This window comes from Saccoglossus kowalevskii, chromosome 4 (genome assembly GCF_978046115.1).
Source record: "Saccoglossus kowalevskii chromosome 4, keSacKowa6.1, whole genome shotgun sequence".
In the NCBI taxonomy this organism is placed as follows: domain Eukaryota; kingdom Metazoa; phylum Hemichordata; class Enteropneusta; family Harrimaniidae; genus Saccoglossus; species Saccoglossus kowalevskii.
Genome location: NC_140644.1, coordinates 17,877,753 through 17,903,480, shown reverse-complemented (window position 1 = coordinate 17,903,480; position 25,728 = coordinate 17,877,753). Strand labels below are relative to the sequence as shown.

Genomic DNA, 25,728 nt, shown 5'->3' with positions numbered 1-25,728 from the left:
AACATTATCTTTGGTGACATAACTGCAGTGAATCAACATTGTTTGACATAACTGCAGTGAATCAACATTATATTTGGTAACATAACTGCAGTGAATCAACATTATCTTTGTTGACATAAATGCAGTGAATCAACATTATCTTTGGTGACATAACTGCAGTGAATCAACATTGTCTTTGGTGACATAACTGAAGTAAATCAACATTGTTTGACATAACTGCAGTGAGTCAACATTGTCTTTGGTGACATAACTGTAGTGAATCAACATTATCTTTGGTGACATAACTGCAGTGAATCAACATATGCAGTGAATCAACATTATCTTTGGTGACATAACTGCAGTGAATCAACATTATATTTAATGACATAACTGCAGTGAATCAACATTATATTTAATGACATAACTGCAGTGAATCAACATTATATTTAATGACATAACTACAGTGAATCAACATTATATTTAGTGACATAACTGCAGTGAATCAACATTTTATTTGATGACATAACTGCAGTGAATCAACATTATCTTTGGTGACATAACTGCAGTGAATCAACATTATCTTTTGTAACATAACTGCAGTGAATCAACATTGTCTTTGGTGACATAACTGCAGTGAATCAACATTGCATTTGGTGACATAACTGCAGTGAATCAACATTATCTTTTGTAACATAACTGCAGTGAATCAACATTATCTTTTGTACCATAACTGCAGTAAATCAACATTATCTTTGGTGACATAACTGCAGTGAATTAACATTATCTTTTGTAACATAACTGCAGTGAATCAACATTATCTTTTGTAACATAACTGCAGTGAATCAACATTATCTTTAGTGACATAACTGCAGTGAATCAACATTGTCTTTAGTGACATAACTGCAGTGAATCAACATTATCTTTTGTAACATAACTGCAGTGAATCAACATTATCTTTAGTGACATAACTGAAGTGAATCAACAAGTGAATCAACATTATCTTTTGTAACATAACTGCAGTGAATCAACATTATCTTTAGTGACATAACTGAAGTGAATCAACATTGTTTGACATAACTGCAGTGAGTCAACATTGTCTTTGGTGACATAACTGTAGTGAATCAACATTATCTTTGGTGACATAACTGCAGTGAATCAACATTGTTTGACATAACTGCAGTGAATCAACATTATATTTGGTAACATAACTGTAGTAAATCAACATTATCTTTGGTGACATAACTGCAGTGAATCAACATTATATTTGGTAACATAACTGTAGTGAATCAACATTATCTTTGGTGACATAACTGCAGTGAATCAACATTATATTTAATGACATAACTGCAGTGAATCAACATTATCTTTGGTGACATAACTACAGTGAATCAACATTATATTTAATGACATAACTGCAGTGAATTCACACTATATTTGGTGACATCAATGCAGTGAATCAACATTATCTTTAGTGACATAACTGCAGTGAATCAACATTGTATTTGGTGACATAACTGCAGTGAATCAACATTGTATTTGGTGACATAAATGCAGTGAATCAACATTGTCTTTGGTGACATAACTGCAGTAAATCAACATTATCTTTGTGAGATAACTGCAGTGAATCAACATTAAATTTGGGGACATAACTGCAGTAAATCAACATTATATTTGGTGACATCAATGCAGTGAATCAACATTATATTTGATGACATAACTGCAGTGAATCAACATTATATTTGGTGACATAAATGCAGTGAATCAACATTATATTTGGTGACATAACTGCAGTGAATCAACATTATATTTGGGGACATAACTGCAGTAAATCAACATTGTCTTTGGTGACATCAATGCAGAGAATCAACATTGTTTGACATAACTGCAGTGAATCAACATTGTCTTTGGTGACATAAATGCAGTGAATCAACATTATAGTTGATGACATAACTGTAGTGAATCAACATTATCTTTGGTGACATAACTGCAGTGAATGAACATTATATTTAATGACACGACTGCAGTAAATCAACATTATATTTAATGATATAACTGCAGTGAATTAACATTATCTTTGGTGACATAACTGCAGTGAATCAACATTGTCTTTGGTGACATAACTGTAGTGAATCAACATTATCTTTGGTGACATAACTGCAGTGAATCAACATTATAGTTGATGACATAACTGCAGTGAACCAACATTATCTTTGGTGACATAACTGCAGTGAATCAACATTGTCTTTGGTGACATAAATGCAGAGAATCAACATTATAGTTGATGACATAACTGTAGTGAATCAACATTATCTTTGGTGACATAACTGCAGTGAATCAACATTATATTTGGTGACATAACTACAGTGAATCAACATTATCTTTGGTGACATAACTGCAGTTAATCAACATTGTATTTGGTGACATAAATGCAGTGAATCAACATTGTTTTTGGTGACATAACTGCAGTAAATCAACATTATCTTTGTGACATAACTGCAGTGAATCAACATTGAATTTGGAGACATAACTGCAGTAAATGAACATTATATTTGGTGACATCAATGCAGTGAATCAACATTATATTTGGTGACATAACTGCAGTGAATCAACATTATATTTGGGGACATAACTGTAGTGAATCAACATTATATTTAGTGACATAACTGCAGTAAATCAACATTATATTTGGTGACATAAATGCAGTGAATCAACATTATCTTTAGTGACATAACTGCAGTGAATCAACATTATATTTGGTGACATAAATGCAGTGAATCAACATTATATTTAGTGACATAACTGCAGTAAATCAACATTATATTTGGTGACATAAATGCAGTGAATCAACATTATCTTTAGTGACATAACTGCAGTGAATCAACATTATATTTGGTGACATAAATGCAGTGAATCAACATTGTCTTTGGTGACATAACTGCAGTGAATCAACATTATCTTTGGTGACATAACTGCAGTGAATCAACATTATATTTGGTGACATAACTACAGTGAATCAACATTATCTTTGGTGACATAACTGCAGTGAATTAACATTATCTTTGGTGACATAACTGCAGTGAATCAACATTGTCTTTGGTGACATAACTGAAGTAAATCAACATTGTTTGACATAACTGCAGTGAGTCAACATTGTCTTTGGTGACATAACTGTAGTAAATCAACATTATCTTTGGTGACATAACTGCAGTGAATCAACATTGTTTGACATAACTGCAGTGAATCAACATTATATTTGGTAACATAACTGCAGTGAATCAACATTATCTTTGTTGACATAAATGCAGTGAATCAACATTATCTTTGGTGACATAACTGCAGTGAATCAACATTGTCTTTGGTGACATAACTGAAGTAAATCAACATTGTTTGACATAACTGCAGTGAGTCAACATTGTCTTTGGTGACATAACTGTAGTGAATCAACATTATCTTTGGTGACATAACTGCAGTGAATCAACATTGTTTGACATAACTGCAGTGAATCAACATTATATTTGGTAACATAACTGCAGTGAATCAACATTATCTTTGTTGACATAAATGCAGTGAATCAACATTATCTTTGGTGACATAACTGCAGTGAATCAACATTATATTTAATGACATAACTGCAGTGAATCAACATTATATTTAATGACATAACTGCAGTGAATCAACATTATATTTAATGACATAACTACAGTGAATCAACATTATATTTAGTGACATAACTGCAGTGAATCAACATTTTATTTGATGACATAACTGCAGTGAATCAACATTATCTTTGGTGACATAACTGCAGTGAATCAACATTATCTTTTGTAACATAACTGCAGTGAATCAACATTGTCTTTGGTGACATAACTGCAGTGAATCAACATTGCATTTGGTGACATAACTGCAGTGAATCAACATTATCTTTTGTAACATAACTGCAGTGAATCAACATTATCTTTTGTACCATAACTGCAGTAAATCAACATTATCTTTGGTGACATAACTGCAGTGAATTAACATTATCTTTTGTAACATAACTGCAGTGAATCAACATTATCTTTTGTAACATAACTGCAGTGAATCAACATTATCTTTAGTGACATAACTGCAGTGAATCAACATTGTCTTTAGTGACATAACTGCAGTGAATCAACATTATCTTTTGTAACATAACTGCAGTGAATCAACATTATCTTTAGTGACATAACTGAAGTGAATCAACATTGTTTGACATAACTGCAGTGAGTCAACATTGTCTTTGGTGACATAACTGTAGTGAATCAACATTATCTTTGGTGACATAACTGCAGTGAATCAACATTGTTTGACATAACTGCAGTGAATCAACATTATATTTGGTAACATAACTGTAGTAAATCAACATTATCTTTGGTGACATAACTGCAGTGAATCAACATTATATTTGGTAACATAACTGTAGTGAATCAACATTATCTTTGGTGACATAACTGCAGTGAATCAACATTATATTTAATGACATAACTGCAGTGAATCAACATTATCTTTGGTGACATAACTACAGTGAATCAACATTATATTTAATGACATAACTGCAGTGAATTCACACTATATTTGGTGACATCAATGCAGTGAATCAACATTATCTTTAGTGACATAACTGCAGTGAATCAACATTGTATTTGGTGACATAACTGCAGTGAATCAACATTGTATTTGGTGACATAAATGCAGTGAATCAACATTGTCTTTGGTGACATAACTGCAGTAAATCAACATTATCTTTGTGAGATAACTGCAGTGAATCAACATTAAATTTGGGGACATAACTGCAGTAAATCAACATTATATTTGGTGACATCAATGCAGTGAATCAACATTATATTTGATGACATAACTGCAGTGAATCAACATTATATTTGGTGACATAAATGCAGTGAATCAACATTATATTTGGTGACATAACTGCAGTGAATCAACATTATATTTGGGGACATAACTGCAGTAAATCAACATTGTCTTTGGTGACATCAATGCAGAGAATCAACATTGTTTGACATAACTGCAGTGAATCAACATTGTCTTTGGTGACATAAATGCAGTGAATCAACATTATAGTTGATGACATAACTGTAGTGAATCAACATTATCTTTGGTGACATAACTGCAGTGAATGAACATTATATTTAATGACACGACTGCAGTAAATCAACATTATATTTAATGATATAACTGCAGTGAATTAACATTATCTTTGGTGACATAACTGCAGTGAATCAACATTGTCTTTGGTGACATAACTGTAGTGAATCAACATTATCTTTGGTGACATAACTGCAGTGAATCAACATTGTTTGACATAACTGCAGTGAATCAACATTATATTTGGTAACATAACTGCAGTGAATCAACATTATCTTTGTTGACATAAATGCAGTGAATCAACATTATCTTTGGTGACATAACTGCAGTGAATCAACATTATATTTAATGACATAACTGCAGTGAATCAACATTATATTTAATGACATAACTGCAGTGAATCAACATTATATTTAATGACATAACTACAGTGAATCAACATTATATTTAATGACATAACTGCAGTGAATTCACATTATATTTGGTGACATCAATGCAGTGAACCAACATTATCTTTAGTGACATAACTGCAGTGAATCAACATTATCGTTGGTGACATAACTGCAGTGAATCAACATTATCTTTGGTGACATAACTGCAGTGAATCAACATTATATTTGATGAAATAACTGCTGTGAATTCACATTATATTTGGTGACATCAATGCAGTGAACCAACATTATCTTTAGTGACATAACTGCAGTGAATCAACATTGTATTTGGTGACATAACTGCAGTGAATCAACATTATCTTTGGTGACATAACTGCAGTGAATCAACATTATTTTTTGTAACATAACTGCAGTGAATCAACATTGTCTTTGGTGACATAGCTGCAGTGAATCAACATTGCATTTGGTGACATAAGTGCAGTGAATCAACATTATCTTTTGTAACATAACTGCAGTGAATCAACATTATCTTTTGTACCATAACTGCAGTAAATCAACATTATCTTTGGTGACATAACTGCAGTGAATTAACATTATCTTTTGTAACATAACTGCAGTGAATCAACATTATCTTTTGTAACATAACTGCAGTGAATCAACATTATCTTTAGTGACATAACTGCAGTGAATCAACATTATCTTTAGTGACATAACTGCAGTAAATCAACATTATCTTTTGTAACATAACTGCAGTGAATCAACATTGTCTTTTATGACATAACTGCAGTGAATCAACATTATCTTTTGTAACATAACTGCAGTGAATCAACATTATCTTTAGTGACATAACTGCAGTGAATCAACATTGTCTTTAGTGACATAACTGCAGTGAATCAACATTATGTTTTGTAACATAACTGCAGTGAATCAACATTATCTTTAGTGACATAACTGCAGTAAATCAACATTATCTTTTGTAACATAACTGCAGTGAATCAACATTATCTTTAGTGACATAACTGCAGTGAATCAACATTGTCTTTAGTGACATAACTGCAGTGAATCAACATTATCTTTGGTGACATAACTGCAGTGAATCAACATTATCTTTGGTGACATAACTGCAGTGAATCAACAATATAGTTGATGACATAACTGCAGTGAATCAACATTATCTTTGGTGACATAACTGCAGTGAATCAACATTATCTTTGGTGACATAACTGCAGTGAATCAACATTATAGTTGATGACATAACTGCAGTGAATCAACATTATAGTTGATGACATAACTGCAGTGAATTAACATTATAGTTGATGACATAACTGCAGTGAATCAACATTATAGTTGCTGACATAACTGCAGTGAATCAACATTATAGTTGATGACATAACTGCAGTGAATCAACATTATAGTTGATGACATCAATGCAGTGAATCAACATTATCTTTAGTGACATAACTGCAGTGAATCAACATTATCTTTGGTGACATAACTGCAGTGAATCAACATTATCTTTAGTGACATAACTGCAGTGAATCAACATTATCTTTGGTGACATAACTGCAGTGAATCAACATTATCTTTGGTGACATAACTGCAGTGAATCAACATTATAGTTGGTGACATAACTGCAGTGAATCAGCATTATATTTGGTAACATAACTGTAGTGAATCAACATTATCTTTGGTGACACAACTGCAGTGAATCAACATTATAGTTGATGACATAACTGCAGTGAATCAACATTATCTTTAGTGACATAACTGCAGTGAATCAACATTATCTTTGGTGACATAACTGCAGTGAATCAACATTATCTTTGGTGACATAACTGCAGTGAACCAACATTATAGTTGATGACATAACTGCAGTGAATCAACATTATCTTTAGTGACATAACTGCAGTGAATCAACATTATCTTTGGTGACATAACATAACTGACATAACTGCATGACATAACTGCAGTGAATCAACATTATCTTTAGTGACATAACTGCAGTGAATCAACATTATCTTTAGTGACATAACTGCAGTGAATCAACATTATCTTTGGTGACATAACTGCAGTGAATCAACATTATCTTTGGTGACATAACTGCAGTGAACCAACATTATAGTTGATGACATAACTGCAGTGAATCAACATTATCTTTAGTGACATAACTGCAGTGAATCAACATTATCTTTGGTGACATAACTGCAGTGAATCAACATTATCTTTGGTGACATAACTGCAGTGAATCAACATTATAGTTGATGACATAACTGCAGTAAATCAACATTATCTTTGATGACATAACTGCAGTAAATCAACATTATCTTTGGTGACATAACTGCAGTGAATCAACATTATCTTTGATGACATAACTGCAGTGAATCAACATTATAGTTGATGACATAACTGCAGTGAACCAACATTATCTTTGGTGACATAACTGCAGTAAATCAACATTATCTTTGGTGACATAACTGCAGTGAATCAACATTATAGTTGATGACATAACTGCAGTAAATCAACATTATCTTTGATGACATAACTGCAGTAAATCAACATTATCTTTGATGACATAACTGCAGTGAATCAACATTATAGTTGATGACATAACTGCAGTGAATCAACATTATAGTTGATGACATAACTGCAGTGAATCAACATTGTCTAAACATTGCCTTCAACAGTCAGCAAGTCTTGTGACTATCTCGCATCTCACGTCCATTTGAGTCTCTAACTACAACGGACTCACCTTTGTGGCAGCTCTGTGTAGTATACTATGCCTTAATGCCAATTTGTCAACACTTTTATCATATCCACCACCAATCAGACAGGCACATGGACAGCCACAGGTGATTGAATAATTGATAACCCAGTAGTCTCTCTTAAATAAACCTATATAGAAAATATCTGTTTATCAACACAAGATTCCAATACACACACTAAATAATGTACACCATAATTCAACAAGCCACAGGCACAGTTCCCACTAGTTATCAAAATTAAGATATATAGTTTTGTTTATAGTAATATAGTATGAACATAAACATGTCAGCTGATGCTTGATTATGATGATTTTTTAACATTAAAATGAATGAAATTCAGTCATCTTGTATCTGATCACCAAACGAGTACTTGTTCATATTGTGAGATATTGCTCTGGAACAGCATTAATTATAACAAAATGGCCACCAGTCAGCCATTTTGAGTATCTATGACATGATGTATAATGAATATATAACATTTGAACATAATCAGTTAAAGCATGTAAGAGATATGGCACTAGAACTGTAATCATTAAAACAAAATGACTGCCAGTGGCCATTTTGAATCCGATCTGAAAAATAAAATGATGTGCATCAAGGTCCCATAATGACTATGTTTGAACAAAATCTATCTGTAAACAGACAAGACCTGGTTCTGGAATGCCAGAGATGCTTGATTTTGATCATTTTTCAGCACAAAAATTGCTGCCATTCAGCCACCTTGAATCAAATTGCGAAACAAATTGATGTGCATATGTATAATATTATCTATGATGTATGTCTAAGATATGAGTAGGTAGGAATGTATAAGATATAGGTCCAGAGACACGAACAGACGCACGCACAGACTCACAGATACACGCGCACAGATAAATCAATAAGTTCTCATATGTTTTAGATTGTTTAGGTTCCATTGTACCTTCGTCTGTTAAAGCTAACTGTCCTAAGAGATCCTCTTTGTGTGGGTCCACACCAGCATCATAGATCACCAAGTCTGGACGGAATGTTTGGAAAATCCATGGCAAATTATGTTGGATCACATCCATGTAGTCTGCATTCCCAGTCCCACAATTCAGGCTGATATCCAAGTCACTTTGTTGTTTGAATAAGGGAAAGTTTTTACCACAGTGAACAGAAAACGTGAATACAGCGGGATCGTCTTTGAAAATAAAGGCAGTACCATCACCCTACAAGATATTGAAGATGTGATAGTATGAGAGGGTATATAAAGGTATAAAAATTTGCAATTGAGATCACCTGCATGGTCAAATAAGATATCATGTGAAAACATCTGTGATAGACGTTCATAGATGATAGGTGATTTTCAGGTCACTGCGAAATCTTGTGTATTACATTAAAGGTGTGAACTACTCCCATAGTTGGAGTATATGGCCATGTCCAATTTATGAACATGTGTATGCCCCCAATTTTAACATTTCAACCATTTTATAGAAATTTTGAAAATCGTTTGGCAAAAAAATGTTGGGTCAAAAAGCACCCTAATTTTGGGTCCAGTTTTCAACTGGTAGCGGAGCACTCCCAAAGTCCAGGCTGGGAACCGAACATTTGCTGGAACAATTGAACGATTTGAACTTGAATTTTTTCTTATTATAGCTCAAAGTCAAAATGCTGATCTTCTTTCAAAGAAGAATATGACATTTAGACTACCTTACTTCATTATAATTAACCATTCTCAAAATGTATAGCACAATATTAAGAATGAAAATACTCCCAAAATAGTTTCTGCGTTTGTCAAATCTAACACGTTTTTATGTTTGATTTCAAGCATAACCGAAAATGTTGTATCAAAAAGTAGGCTGTCATCTGATATAGATGTCCTTATTAAATAAGAACATAAATGCCATATTCTAGTGTAATTGCACGTCTCTTAGGTGATGAAGTAAAATGCTATGCAAACCAATCAAAGATAATGACGACCAACAAAATCCAACCAAATTTAGTGATGGTCACCATCTTTAATGAAATGCTTGATATATCAACGGTACGCACATGTATCAAACACAGAACAGCAAAATACACATGATATTTCTATTCTAAACCATTATTGCATTTGCGTGAAAGTGATGGCATGTATTAATATACATAAATTATCATATATAAAACTTTCATTTCAACACCCCCCCCCTAATTTCTGCTATTTTCGATAACTATGATGTTGAACCTGGCTGATGTACTTGACTTTCATAAAGATTATTATTTTTGAATTCTTGAAATGTTTCATAGAACCAAAATTACCTTGTAATACTTCAAGATTTGTAATATCAGTAAAAGCATTGACTCTACTACACTTAGTAATAAAACGTACATATCATACATACATACAGACACACTAACAGCAAAGGCTTCCAATGTGTGCTCCCCACATGAAAGTACAAAAAAAATCTCACCTGGTGTACATCTAAGTCTATAACCAGGACTCTTGACACTTTGTTCCTGAGAATCAAATACTTGGCAGCGACAGCGATGTCGTTAAAAAGACAGTAACCTGCGCCATATGCTGGGAATGCATGGTGAGTACCCCCTGCTGTACTACATGCAAGACCACATTGCAGAGCTGCTTCAGCAGTTAAAACAGTACCACCTCCAAAAAATAAATCAATAATACCATTTTAGACAAGTTGAGAAGAATTTGACTAGTACAAAAAAACACAAAGTATACAGAATACATCTTGTCAGTTACTATAATGTTCTTACAGTTCTGTTTTTGAAGTTATGTTGTCCATGCCAAAACAATGACAAAAGTAGCCCCCCCCCTCCTCTATTCAGCTGACAAAAAAAAAATTCAATTCAATTCAATTGACAAACCCAGGTAACGTCACAAGGAGATCCCATAGCTATAGTTTACTACCCCTGTTACCAAATTTCTATGGTCAAAACCAGTCACTTTGATGATTCACCTAAGATTTTCTTGAGATGCACTTAAAGAAATAACATAGGTGTTTCTATAGTCAAAATAAGTCATTTCAATGATTCAGTATACGTGTAGGAATTGGAATTTTTTGTTTGCATGTGCTAATATTGCAAATACAGTATGCTTAAATTAATAAACATAAGAATAAGACCTACTGGAATTTTCTTATAGAATCTTTTTATTCATTATCCTATTATTTTGGCCGATTTCCTATTAATTTATTCAGAAATTTTAGTTTATGTCTCTCATTGGTCACAAAACTCAATCTGGTGGCTTAGATATATTTCTATAAGTATAACTAAATATTTCCAACTACATTTTTGTTAAATTTCAATAGGATTCCTACAGGACAAGCATTAAATGTCCTATAAGAATACTCATTCCTATAGGACAGTCCTATAGAAACTTGCTGCCCTAAGGGATGGTAAATTCCTATATGAACTGGCTGTCCTTTAGAATTCTTATAGTACAATTCTATCAAAACTGGCTGTCTTCAGGAATTCCTATAGGCCAGTTCTGTAGAAACTGGTTGTACGACTTTTTCGTAATGTGAGCCAAAATAATATAAAATCAATCTCAGAGTCACACATTTTGTCTGTACTTTTTTCTCCTTCTTGAATCTGTTTTAGAATGCTTGTACAGTTATGTTTAGTAAATTTTCTTTTTATTTTATTCAAGAAATAATTTGTATTGAATAAAATATATATAAACATTGACTTCATTCATATTGGACATACCTGTTTCATAACGACATCTGCTTACAAGTCCTTCACTCCAAACGAACCCAGTTTTTCTTTGCGCCTTTTCATCAGTCCAACCATTAAAAAAGTCTTCTATGTAATCTTTGGTGTGAACGGCTTCAGTCAGTAAGTCCTTACTGGCTTTCACTGGCATCAACACCTGCCGTTCACAAATCACATTCTGTTCTAATAAAATCTGGTACAGTCTTTCAAATTTCCTCATTTGGAACCGATGTCCTGGAGGTAGGTAGCACACATAGCCTTCATGGTGCACAATGGGTGGCCCTTTAAATGCACAGGGAATTGTACTGGAAATCTGCAGAAGAGTTTCAATTTAAAGATACGTTGTAGTGATATGTAACACAATAAGGCTAAAAATAAGACTTAAATTTGTTTTTTGGTCAGCTCGTGTCAGTTCAAAGAAAGGGGGTTATATACATACTGTACTATCGCAACTTTTTTTCTGTTTTTTTCCCAAAGCATCATTAAAACAAACATAAAATTTTTTAGAAAAAAACTACAAAGCATAAATATCTTAGAAACAAATTGTTTTTTTGTTTTTTTTTTAGCATAATAAAATTGTATAAGAAGCAAACTTGTGAAACTTGTTATGGAACACAATTTTGTAAGTGATGACCACTGCCCTAGCTAGGGGGACCGCTCAATCCCATGGATTGCACCACATGCTCATGGGTAATTAACTCCGCCTCTATCCACTAAGTAAATGAATGCTTATTATGCTCGCTTACTCAAACTATGATTGACAGGCATTTTGTATACATTAGCCACCATTTTAAACTCAAGATTTGTACTTTTCGCGGCACGTTTCAACAACTTTTATACAAAAGCCCAACCAGACGAGTGTAATCGCTAGCGTACATATTAATGCTCCCATAGTAATGTATTTAGAATCACAGCTTGATCTCTAAACATCGTAAATGGCACATTCTCTGAGCTCTCGCCACAATGTGAGCGGCTTGGTTCGGATTAACATACTAATATAATTGCGATGGCCATCTTGCCCCTATTCATAGTATTGATTCCCCTTTAAAAGTTATTGTATAGTAAAACAGATTTACCGCTAAAATGTGGGCTCCATTGGACAGTGAGTGGTCTTGCAATATATGGTGTAGAATCAGGGTGCATAGACTGCTGTGCCAGTATCTCACATTTTAATCTCCAGTTTTCAAAACAACTGCCGAGATATGCCTACAGGAATGACGGAACCTGGTGACTTTTTTTATTCATTTTGAATGGAAGAATACCACTTTATCACATCACAATTACAAAATTGTACGATTTTGGCTTAGATTTTTTGCAACTGGGAAGGTTGAATTGTTTTTTTCGCAACTTTCTCATTCTTTCTACACCCTTGGTCACATATTGTAAAATGACTAATTTTCGCTGGGTTTAAATTACGCTGATTTACTGAATATGCATTTCAGGCATATTCAGTGAGTTTTAAATTCACGGTTTCAAAGAGACTATATTCAAGTCGTATATAGTAACCAAGGAAATTTAAATAACATTGTAACAAATGGAAAATTGTGAAAAAGATATATTTTCCAAACAAACCAAAGTAATTATTTAAAAATATCCAACAGATATTTGAAAGCAAACAGAATAAAATATTCTTTCAAGTTTTTATTTTGTATTTTATTAGACAGATGCGACTAACTAAAACCATACAATCAGTCTACTGTATTAGGTCTATGCTAAAACCCACGATGTATGGCACCAGCAATTTAGTGCCGGGTTAGGGGTCGAACATTGAAATACTGTGGAGGGCGAAAATATTTTGTAGTCGCCCGAGATTTGTTCAGTTTTTCGAATCACAAGTTTGTTTCAATGTTACATTTACTTCAGTGCCAAATTGGCATAATATTCTTTCATGTATGCAATTGTATAGTTTTGTTTTAAGCCCCCCCCCCATGATAAAATGGTTTCACCCCTTGATAATGATTGAAAATGTTGTACCTTGCAAAAGTTTCGAACAAATCCAGAGCTTCCATCAAAAGCTAATGACCACAGCGCCCCCACACGTTTTACGAGCATTTATTCAGCAGCTGAAAATGTGACGCACTGTGTTGAAATTCGAATCATCCGTTTTAAATGTCGACGAGAGTAAATCTTCCCCGGCACAACTGCTCCAAAAGTCTGCCAAATCAACTGTGTTACCACAAACCACTGTTCGGTCGGTCGTCGACCTTTGAACTGTTAAGGTCACCGACGTTTACGCATTCCCTTTGCGCATCTGGCTTCCCCATTACTTGTGCAGCCGGCATCACGTCAGACTTTGTTCGCTTTTTTTTGATACAATTTTACGAGCGCTCCACTAGAAATCAGCTATGGCATTAAACAAACTTGGCATTGACAAGGTGGACGTCAAAGATAAACGTGTTATTATGAGGTAAGAAAGGGAATACGCAGAATTTATGCGACGCTTGCCTGTTAACCGCTGCATGCTCGCCATGATACCCGTAACAGTGACATGTACTGATTCACCACCTTGTTCAACAATTCTTTAAATGTTTATATATTGTGTGTATAAATTAACCAGTAGCAAAAACTGGAGAAAAAAATCAAAATAGAGATATTTTACAATTAATTATAAATATTTAAGAACTTGAATATAGAGTATATTTATGCACAATTGATTGAAATTATTTTTTTAGAATAATATTGTACCGGTTATTAATAAATATTTATTATTTTTCTACGTGCATATATTATTAAAAATATTTACTTGGCCATCAAGAAGTTGATTATTATGTAGAAAAATGGTGGCCTCTCAAGAATGTTATTTTAAGTAGATCGTTCCTTTAAAAAATAATAAACCAGAAAATCATTTTTACTTCAACTCGTAGGTGTAAACTAGTATACAACTGAAATGGGGGAGGGGTACTGGAGGGTCAGGGTCAGAATTAGAATTAGTTATGGGCAAGGGGGCCCTAAGGAACTCTTGCCCCTTTTATTAACCAAAGAATAAACCTTACATGATTCCAAAATTCCACAATACGGATTTCAACATTTACACCAAAGTAATGAATTTATTTGTGAATCGTACAATCTGTAAATATGTTACTGATTTATGTATACATCCTTTCACCTGCCCTCTCTATGAATTTTCTTTTATATTTTCTACAGGGTTGACTTTAATGTGCCCCTGAAAGATGGTAAAATTTCTAATAACCAAAGGTGAGTTGATGTTGTTATGGCAACAGATAAAGGAATGGCATGTGAAGATGACAAGTAAGAATGTGAAAGATTGCGATTATAAAAAATGTTTTATGAATTATTTCTAATTAAATTACTTAAAGTATAATTTTGTTTTCATTATTTCTCGTCATCTCAATCCTCGAAGAATTGTTGCTGCATTACCGAGCATAAAATATTGTCTAGACAACGGTGCCAAGTCTGTTGTGTTGATGAGTCATCTTGGTAGACCTGACGGCAGAAAGCAGGACAAATTCTCTCTTGCTCCAGTTGCAGAAGAACTGAAGAAGCTACTGAACAGGTAGTGTACAATCACTGACTCTTTCATTCATATTGAATTATCATTTTTCAATGAGATAAAATTTATTTCACTGATCACCTTGATCTCATAACTGCATACAGCAAAAACAAATATATATCTGATATAATAATAATTTTTAACACGAAAATCTACTACAGAAAGTAATTTTAGGGTTGTAAAACAAAAACAGAAATGATACTTCACACAACTAATATCACAAATAGCACATTAAATACATATAATTATAGAACGAGGAAAAATCATAAGCTAATGTTATTGTTTAGGACAAAGCAAAACTGACAACAGACAAATTTCTTTCAAGTTGAAAAACTCGCATAGGGAAATTAGAAAATAAAATACAACTCGTGTGATAGATTAAAAAGATAATTTTTAAAAAATAAAAATAAGTTGTACATGCAACATTTATGAAGATTGAAATAATTTGATTAAAAAACACTTTGTACAAACGTGTATAGAATATCTAACCCACCCACACCTTACTTCACTCACCTCGCCAAAAAAATCCTTTAATGTCATATTTTTTTGTAGAGACGTTACTTTCCTCACAGACTGTGTTGGTGCCGAGGTTGAGACAGCATGCGCCAATCCAGCGGCAGGATCAGTAATCCTGCTGGAGAATCTACGTTTCCATGTAGAAGAGGAAGGAAAAGGGAAGGATGAAGCGGGACAGAAGGTATTATTATAAACCTAATGTGGTAACCATCTTTCATAACAATAACATTTGTAGCAAACACTGTACGTTTTGTTAAATACACACCATGCATGTTCAATCTGGCTGATGCTTTACCAGGTTCTCTTGCTGAAGTGTTACTCTGAGATTATTTGTCAGGAATCTTGAGACTATTATGTAAAATATTTCAGGATCAGAACTTGAACTGAACTCGATAGTGGGAAACATAAATGTTCAAATTCTAATGTTTACTAGACAAGTTTTGGGTCCCCTGGTTGCCTAGCTATCGTGTACACTGACAGATTTACTTCTAGTGAGTAGAAATACAGTTTTAGGCAGTTGTTTTACTATACCAGCTTCAGTTTTGTGTTGCTGTAATTTTTTACTGTGGACATCCATTGTTACCTTTGAAAGCGCACACACTTCTTATAAACTATAGAAACCCTATTTTATATTCATACACTCAAAATCAATACAGACAAAATATCATTTATATCCTTTTGGTATCGGTGTAAATGTACGTCAGTGAAAAGACATCAAACAAGCATGTATATTCAACTTAAAAAAAACGCACAGAGGCTCACAGTTGTAAAAGCAATCCCTCCTCCCATTCTGTCATGAGAGGTCAGGAAAGTGGCAATGATGAAACATTTTCAGGAACTCAAAACTTGTCTGTCATCGCATTCACAATTTCAGCATCCCATCTTGATTGTGTGTGCAAAAGAAATAGTGTTTCTTTCTCTAGTACTGGAGAATCTTGGTAAATTGTTTTATTTCCCTCTTTGTATGCAAATTCAGACAATTAAATATTCCACCTAATATACTCAAGATTTGAATAAATAGCTTTAAATTTCAGCAAAAAAGTGATATTTTTGTAATTTATAGTTCTTGATTGAGTATTTTGTGTAGGTTTGTGTGCCTTGCAGAAGTTGTACACTCCAACCATAAAGGAGTTTGAATCTGAATGTAAAAAGAAATTTATGAATCAAGGTATAAGTGCATTTATTTGTAGTTACACCTTTGATATATCATTTTGTTTTCCAGGTAACTGCAAGTGAAGAAAAAGTTAAAGCTTTTCGAGAGTCATTGTCTAAGTTAGGTGATGTGTATGCAAATGACGCCTTTGGTACAGCACACAGAGCTCACAGGTACAGATCAACATTAATAAACCATTTGCAGGTTTCTAATGGGAGTGATATTTTATATATTATGTCATCACCGTGTAGTGTAGGCTTGTACTTTTTCAGAATTTTGGTGTGAAGTGCTACAGTACGCATTTGAAGTCTGTGTTGATAAACATTGTATTTGGTACAATCTTGTATACAATGCATGGGGCTCACACATGAAGGGTTGTGATGAGTGTAATACTTTGTCAAACATTTATCAGTAACTCGTGTGCCCTCTTAACATGACTGGTTCTGTAGAAATCTTGAGTCAAAATATAATTCCAAAAATCAAGGTGGGTCAGATTGTTGACTGCTGGAACGACAAGTCTTCAAAGAAAAACAAATATTTTATGTGTGGCTTTAGGTGAATTCTGGTATTTTTCGGTCAGAAATCTATTTTATCGATTTTATAAAATAATTGTCATAATTAAATGCACTTCATAAGGAGCACATGTTTTGAACAACTTTCTTTGTTTACTATTTCTCTTATTGTCTCATCTTTTCTTTCGTGTTTTCTTTTAGTTCAATGGTGGGAGTACAGTTGCCTCAGAAAGCAGCTGGATTTCTGTTGAAGAAAGAGCTAACTTACTTTGCTAAGGCACTGGAGAGTCCCGAAAGACCATTCCTGGCAATCCTTGGAGGGTATGATTAATATTCTAACTCACAAAACCTGAACCTGAATTCATAAACTTGTTAATAAAACTTTACAAACTGTGCAGTACACCAGCCTTTTATTAGTATAACTTACAAACACATTAACTTTAAGATTTTAAATTTTACCCAATAATATAGCGTAATAAATTAATTAATGAACATGCTTGTGAAAAATTATTCTGGTATTATTATTTTACATTTAGACTCCAATATCCCTGTGTAATTGGGGCTAAGGTTACAACTTTTTTGCAAAGTGCACCAATCTAGACAAAATGCTCTGCACACACGTCTTCAGTCAATAAATTTTAACTACAGAATACAGCATCATTTACGACCATAATTTTGTGAAAGATATGATGGCAAAATTTTAAGAGATTTACGCCTGTCTGATTTGTTGCATTTAAAAACAAGATTCTATTTCTGTTTTACATCCTGTCATCCGATGTGTACAAAAAAGTGTTCAAATATAGCATATACTGGATGCACATTTTCCAAGTATGGAAAACATCTGTACTACTTTGTTTTTACTGTAATTTTCACTGCCAAATACATGATACATTATGTAAATTAAATTTAGTATGTGTTTCCTGTTATATTTCATATAAAAATGTCCGACACTCGGCCATATTCTGCTGCCAGTACTTGTACCAACTCGTATTCTCCATCATTTGTGTGTTTTTTTTTCTCTTCACAAAACGTGCATCAAATTTTAGAGCCAAGGTGAAAGACAAGATTCAATTGATTGAAAACATGTTAGATAAGGTGAATGAGATGATAATTGGTGGTGGAATGGCATTCACTTTCCTCAAAGTACTCAATGGAATGGAAGTAAGTAAAAACCCAAACATCTTCATTCTCTGTAGTAGATGTAATATATATACGAAAGTAACAGTCATGGTAGTTTTTGTTCAATTTTCGCATTCCAATTATTTGGCCACTGGATAAATAAACAACAGCATATTTTGATGAAAACACAAAACTATACATTTAAAAAAACATTAAGCAAAATCTCTGACATTTCTTGTTTCAACATTTTTCAAGACAAAAATTCACTTTTTCCACAGTACTCGTTTGAATATTCAAAAAAGGATTTTTTTTACTTTATTTACTTGTGACATACTTACCATGTCAAGTTTCCATCTAACGTAAAATTGATTGAATTAATATGGTTTAAAAATAATCTTTCCATAAAAATAATTAGTGTGAATTTTACTTCCTTGAAACCTTCTACTAAACCTAGTGGAGGGATTGTCACCTGCACATACACAGCAATCGAGTCCCAAGTGATGATAACAATATACTATAAAAATGCAAATTCTCATGGGTAGACACTTGCCTGTAAACAATGATGCTCTTTAAGTGTCACGGTCATTTTCAATGGGTTAAAGGACCACAGTGATATAGTCACTGCTACAACATTTTGAGACTGAAGAACACTTGTCTCTAGGGTGTGGGGGGGGGGGGGTGATCAAAAGAGATTCTATCTATCCGTTATCCCTTTGTCTTATTGTTAAAGCGCGGTGGTCTTCGCGCAGTGCGTGTTCGTATTTCATGTAAATAAACAATGTATTTTACATGCGTTGTATACGTCTCTATGAGTCCCATATCGAACAGGATGCGACACGACGACCACCGCCCTTTAAGTCATTGTGGCACTCTTGATGTACACACTAAGCATGAGATACCCAGTGTGCAAAAAGCAAAGAACCTGGTCGGGCCTATTTTCTCACTGGATAAAAGTAGTTTCGACAAGGATGGTGAACAACACATGGAACCTTCATTCTGACTGAATGCCATATTCCCAACCTTGAATGCCGACCTGAACAAGTCGGCAGTATATACATGTATGTACTCAATCTTTCCACTGCTGTGTGTTCTTCCGACTAAAAGAGTCTATCCAGCAATTTTTCTGATGCTGAACAGACAAGCCAAACATCAGGTTCAGATGATATTTACTGTTTAATTTTTTTTTATTAATTTCACCAGATTGGAAACTCGCTCTATGATGAGGATGGAGCCAAGATTATAAAAAACCTAATGGAGAAAGCTGAAAAAAATGGGGTCAAAGTTCATTTACCTGTTGATTTTGTTAACGGTGACAAATTTGATGAGAATGCCAAAACCAGTGTGACTGCAGTAGACAGTGGTGTACCAGCAGGATGGCTTGTAAGTGCAGTGGATTTACTACTAGATACCATGTCTCTAAAGACAATGTGCCTTAATTGACCACTTTTGGAAGCCCCAAGGCATAATGATATGAGCAACCTGTGTATAAAGACAACCTGCCTATACTGACCATTTAATAATCAATACTTTTGCATAATCACCTGTTATAGAAACCAATATAATAATTAACAATAATAATTAACAATAATAATTAGCATTCTGTTTATAAAACAATTTCCAATTTCCTGCAGTCAAATATTTTTATTTCAATCAACTCAACGGTTTGTGTTTTTGCTTTATTGGCTGGACATGTATGTCAAATACACAAGTTGGCTCTAATGTATAAACAAAATAATCCAACCTCCATATAAAGAGCATTTGTTCCTTGGGTGGTCAGTATACACAGGTTTGACTGCAAAGAGTTTTAATTTAACAAATTGTAATATAAGTGTAAGTTATACACTTCAACCAATTTGGTGTTACTGAGGCAAAAGTAATTCTGATGATTAATATTGTTTTAAATAATGCTTTAACGTGTTAAATTCAGTACTTAGCAGGAATTAGCAAAATAATATTGGGTTTAAATGCAATCTATCTTACTTGTCTTTGAGGCAGTGATTATCAAGAATCATTTTCTGGATTTACTCTACACAAAAACAGTATCTCATTTATGCTGAGATCAGTCAAGATTTCAAATTTGGTCAGACTAGATTTTGCAGTCATGCCAGAATGATGAAAAAAAACTAAAATCATGATTTAGATAAGACAAATGATCATGATTCAACTGTACAATTCTTATATGGATTCCAATGGAAATTAATCTAAAATTTGTATATGTGTGCAGACAATTTTTGTCCACAATAGTTACACAATTTGACAATTTAAATTAATAAATAAATGACAATTTGAAATACTAAATCTTGATAAATATTTTTTTTAACTATATAGTACTTATGTTCGCTGTAATTTTAGTAACAACTTAGAAATTTATACCTTGTGCAGCTTTGACCATTCACACATCCAGTGTCAACAACAGTGCCCTCAAACATTACATAATCACAATCTTTCTTTTTCTTTTTAGGGCTTGGATGTTGGTCCAAAGAGTAATGAGGTGTTTAAGGAAGTCATTTTAAGAGCAAAAACAGTTGTCTGGAATGGGTCAGTAGTCATACTATATTTATAATGAAAACATTTATCTTATTGTTTACAGAATATATCTTGAATGAGAAGGGATGTAGTGCAATTCACATGAAATCACCTTTAACCATTTCACCACCAGAAAGGTTAATTTTAACCGGTAATGTCATAGTAGGTGTTCTATCTATCACAACAAATTACCTTGAAGATAAACAAATTTGTTTCTCAACACATAATTGTCTTATTATTTTTTGACAGTCCACCGGGTGTGTTTGAATTTGCCAGCTTTGCAAATGGAAGCAAGTCTATGATGGATGCTGTAGTGGCTGCCACAGAGGCTGGAGCTACCACAATTATTGGTGAGTAAGAAATAAACTACTGATGTAATTTAATAACTTGCACGTGTCTCAACATAGTGGTGGTTTCATGAAACTAACAATCGATGGACTTCTAGTTCAAATCCTACATGGCTTGAACATCTAAAAGGGTCAAAATGTTTTTGTCATAAAGCCATAAAATTGTGAAAATTTACAGTAATCAAGAAAAGAACAAATGCATAAAGTACACTCTTTGTGATGATGCAAGTGTACCTATTTATTTTGAATTTTACAATCTTATCTTGAAAGCAATATTTGTCATTATGTGTGGTTTGTTCTATTTTAGGTGGTGGGGACACTGCCACTTGTTGTGCAAAATGGAACACAGAAAACAAAGTCAGTCATGTCAGTACTGGTGGTGGTGCTAGTTTGGAACTGTTGGAAGGTAAATCATCTTCATTTGTTTGTCCTATTTACATATTCTTGAGGGGGGGGGGGGCAATATAAGGTGGTAGTAGTTGTTGTAGTTCAAATCTTAATCAATATTCATTAAAAAAAATACTCAATTAGCACAATTTTCCATATGCAGATTAAGCTTCTGTATTTAAAAATATTTTTGATTGGATAAATTATCAAATGAAAGGGATGGACTGCCAATGAGAAGCTCTGTTTCATTATTGCTCTGGTTTCCATAATAATATTTATATTTTCTTACTTAATAAAGAAAGAAGAGCTAAAACTTGTGAAGAATCTATTTCACCTTACTCTTTGTAATCTTATGTCCAAGTTTAGATTTATTTTTTACAATATAATAATCCTTGTATATCTTCTTTCGCTTATCTTGTTAGGTAAAAATTTGCCAGGAGTTGCAGCGTTGAGCGATGCATGACTTGTAGACTACGATGTGAGCAGACTGTAACAAAGCCAAGCAATCCGCATTGTAATATAGAATATCACTTGCCAGTATGTCATACAGTAGAGATAAATCTCCACTACAATCTGTCTTTTTTTAGTGGCTTGCTCTAGATAATGGATTGATGACAATATTTGTTGTATATTTGAGCAATGTTTTATGCATGATGATTTTTTATCTAATATAAATACAATGATCTGATCAAAATGAGACTGTCATCAGAATTGTACACGTGTGCGTTGTATTCTAGTGTTATCATTTGTTGGACTCTACCAACATTGATTGTACAACTATTGCTGTACACAATCATACCAGAGATTGTACCTACCATCTAAAAAGCCCTGAAATCACATCCTCTTTTGGAATCTAGATAAAATACCATAAAGTTTGGGGAGCAGTCAATCAAATTGATAAAAAGAAATGGTCAATCCTCAAACATAAATTTGTTTGGTCAACTTGTTTCTAAAAGTTCACCATATAAAATAGGTTCTTATAAATTGGTTGCTATGTAACCATGTTTAGGTGAGCCCAACCCCATTTACACTTGTGCAGTGATGGTAACAGTGTCATTTAAATCGTTTGAGTGCTAATGTCAGCTTTAGCCATGTTTCACAAAATAATACACATTGAATTAAAAAAAATCCCCTAAAATCATGCCACTTTAATACAAACTGAAATAATACTGAGGTATGTAAAACTTTTAAGTTTCACTGCTTGTAACATTGTACTTTATAATGTGGACTGTTTTCTTTTTTTATTTGTTACACCGCAATTACAATCATGTACATAGAAATAAACTGTATTCTAACCCCTTACATTGTTAGCTTTGTCACTGAATGGAGAAACATTTCATAAAGATCTGTCGTTATTATGACCTCATTATGGACAAAATGTATTTAGCCTTATGTTGGCATATGAGACTACCGGTAGCTTGTGTAGCGGTATATCTGTAGGAATTATGAAGTCGGGTGGTTCCGCAATAAATCATTACGAACCAGACAATTATTGCTGTCAGTGTTTGATATCAGTAATCTCAACAAAATTGACGTATAATTTTAGTCCTGTTGCAAACTATGGGATTGGCGATGGAATAAATAGAGAATAAGATTTTTTTTCATGAATAAGCCTAAGCCACACAAATCTATGCAATCTGGTGTTCGAACAACGGACTGCCTGGGCTCAAGTGAACAGAGTTTTACTCTATTTCCTAGCAAACCATGGAATGAGTTAGTGAATTTTTTTAACCTTGCAACATGTCAGCACGGAAAACAGAATAAACTTACTGGGTAATTCTATATTATCGAATTGGAAGACACTTTTTCGATAATGCGTCCTCGTTCTGATCTGCAGTCATTCAATCATCAATAAAGATTTTGTCTTTGAGAGATATTACTATGTACTTTGTGACAAACGACCACAAACAGAATTGTCAATTTAAAAGACGTTGCTTTACCCATATGCATAATTTTGACGTCACTCAAGCGCCCTGTCACTAGAAGACGTGATTTATCAGGCAGAGATGTCTAGACCGTACTTATCCGGGTAAGAGCCCATGTCCGGGCAAACACCCCCCTCCCCCTACTTTTGACACAATAAAGAAGTTGACGTCATATCTGGGCACACGCCCAGGAGGTCTTTTTCTACACAAAAAATAACTATTTTCTATTCCTTGACTGTGGTTGTATTAACAGTTGATTTTCTTGCAGTCTGTCGTGATGCTTATAAAAATTCTTTAAATATAATTGTTAAAAGGTATTTCGCTTTCTGCTTTCAGGGAAGCGTGTTCACCGCTGATTTACATTTATTTTTCAAGATTCTTTTTTCCAGAATCATAACAGTCAGCAAGTCTATGAAAATATATATTAAAGCAGAAATGGTAGTTCTCTTATCACTACGTTCAATTACCCACCATAGACTCCAGTCAGTCAAAATGACTATTTTGAACTGTAGGCATTAATCAGCGATTCTGCAGATGACAGAGAGGTAGAATCTAGGTCAGGGGAAGCCCAATGACCCCAAGATTCTATTTCCCTTGCGTCACGAACCACGTGACCGAGAGCATATGGCGACGCCATGGACAGCTATACAATCACTCTGGTTCCTTTCTCTGCATCGAGGACTTAGACCAACGCTACGGAAAGAGTGGGGTGGTTGGGGGGTGACCCGGAGTCTATGGTGGGTATGAACTATGTGAATAGGCGGGTTCGGATAACCCTCTGCCTAAATTCACTATGTTCAATTACCCACCATAGACTCCAGTCAGTCAAAATGACTATTTTGAACTGTAGGCAGAGTCAGATGCCGATAGGTGGCGGGTTTTCCGAGCAAACAGAAAAATTATGAAAGTCTCTTACAGTCCGGGATGAAACACTCAACACCCTAGTTAGGACCCAAAAAAGGGTGGTGTCTTCCCTTGCCTGTGCTGTCCCCGGAGCAAGAAGCCAAAATGCTGATACGGTGACAGGGTTCGGTGTGCCCAAAAAAGCTAGATCCCAACCCAATTCTGGGGGGGGGTAGTATGCTTTCGAAGTAAAGACCGAAACAGTTCTGCATGAGGGCATAGGCAGCAAAGCAGGACCTGGGAGCTTCCAGGTGAGTGCTGACGGTAGGGAAATCTGTCCGCATAAAATGCCAAGACTGACCCATTGCCTATGTGCAGGGACCCTTGTGGTCGTTCGGGCTGGGTCAGCAAACCAAGACTGGCCCGCTACGACGGGACCCAACCTAAAGAGACCTTACTCAATGGATACGGTGTCTGTTAGGTGATAGTTGATAAAGATGTACTGCGTTCTCCAGAAGCCTGTCCTCCGTGTATGCTCGAGGGGGGCACCTGACACTAGCACCAGTGAGTTGGCAATCGCACAGACCTCATGCGCTCATACTTGGTGTCTCTGCAAGCTCTGTGTCGAGGAAGTTAAAGTATTATAACCCTCTAATACAGTTGCAGTAAACTACCTGGTTATGGAAGTGGGGAGGCCGGCCTATCCTGACTGCCTGGGCCGTAACACAAAGACATGTGCCTGGCACCCCGTCCTGAATCCTTAGTACGGTTTGGTAGCAACTCTGCTCAAACCGGGCAGAGAAGCAATTTCTCCTGACCCCCCCCCCCCCCCCCCCCGGGCAGAAAAAATTTGACAGTCGGGGGATGATGATCGGGTGAGGATCGTGTCCTGGGATTTGGTTCTAGGCGAGAAACCTGATTTGTGTCTTTCAGAAGAAACAACAATGAACAAGAAGAACA

General features: G+C 34.5%; 2 protein-coding genes across 3 annotated transcripts in view; one reads left to right on the top strand and one right to left on the bottom strand.

Moving 5' to 3' along the window:
* The window catches only part of LOC100366362 (uncharacterized), a 57,427-nt gene extending 45,246 nt beyond the window's left edge, over window positions 1-12,181 (bottom strand). The window contains exons 1-4 of one of the 2 annotated variants that reach the window (XM_085498528.1): window positions 11,924-12,181; window positions 10,663-10,856; window positions 9,174-9,441; window positions 8,242-8,384 (exon numbers count right to left, since the gene is read on the bottom strand). In XM_085498528.1, coding sequence (XP_085354654.1) covers window positions 8,242-8,384; window positions 9,174-9,441; window positions 10,663-10,856; window positions 11,924-12,149 — 831 coding nt within the window. In that variant the 5' untranslated portion in view covers window positions 12,150-12,181. The remainder of the gene's footprint in view (window positions 1-8,241; window positions 8,385-9,173; window positions 9,442-10,662; window positions 10,857-11,923) is intronic. The other variant, XM_085498529.1, reaches the window with a different exon arrangement.
* A 1,993-nt stretch (window positions 12,182-14,174) lies between these two features.
* LOC100379021 (phosphoglycerate kinase 1-like) lies at window positions 14,175-22,694 on the top strand. Its single transcript, XM_002736511.3, has 12 exons — window positions 14,175-14,336; window positions 15,074-15,124; window positions 15,291-15,443; window positions 15,993-16,137; window positions 17,179-17,282; window positions 17,823-17,942; window positions 18,668-18,782; window positions 19,941-20,120; window positions 21,202-21,278; window positions 21,516-21,616; window positions 21,921-22,019; window positions 22,423-22,694. The coding sequence occupies exons 1-12, from the start codon at window positions 14,275-14,277 to the stop codon at window positions 22,461-22,463; spliced, it is 1,248 nt and encodes a 415-aa protein (XP_002736557.1). The 5' UTR covers window positions 14,175-14,274; the 3' UTR covers window positions 22,464-22,694.
* Window positions 22,695-25,728: the final 3,034 nt, after the last annotated feature.

Coding starts and splice junctions, on each gene's coding strand:
- LOC100379021 (XM_002736511.3), top strand. CDS start 14,275: ATGGCATTAAACAAACTTGGCATTGACAAGGTGGACGTCAAAGATAAA. Junction 15,444..15,992: donor CTGAAGAAGCTACTGAACAG/GTAGTGTACAAT, acceptor ATTTTTTTGTAG/AGACGTTACTTTCCTCACAG. Junction 17,943..18,667: donor TTCCTGGCAATCCTTGGAGG/GTATGATTAATA, acceptor ATCAAATTTTAG/AGCCAAGGTGAAAGACAAGA.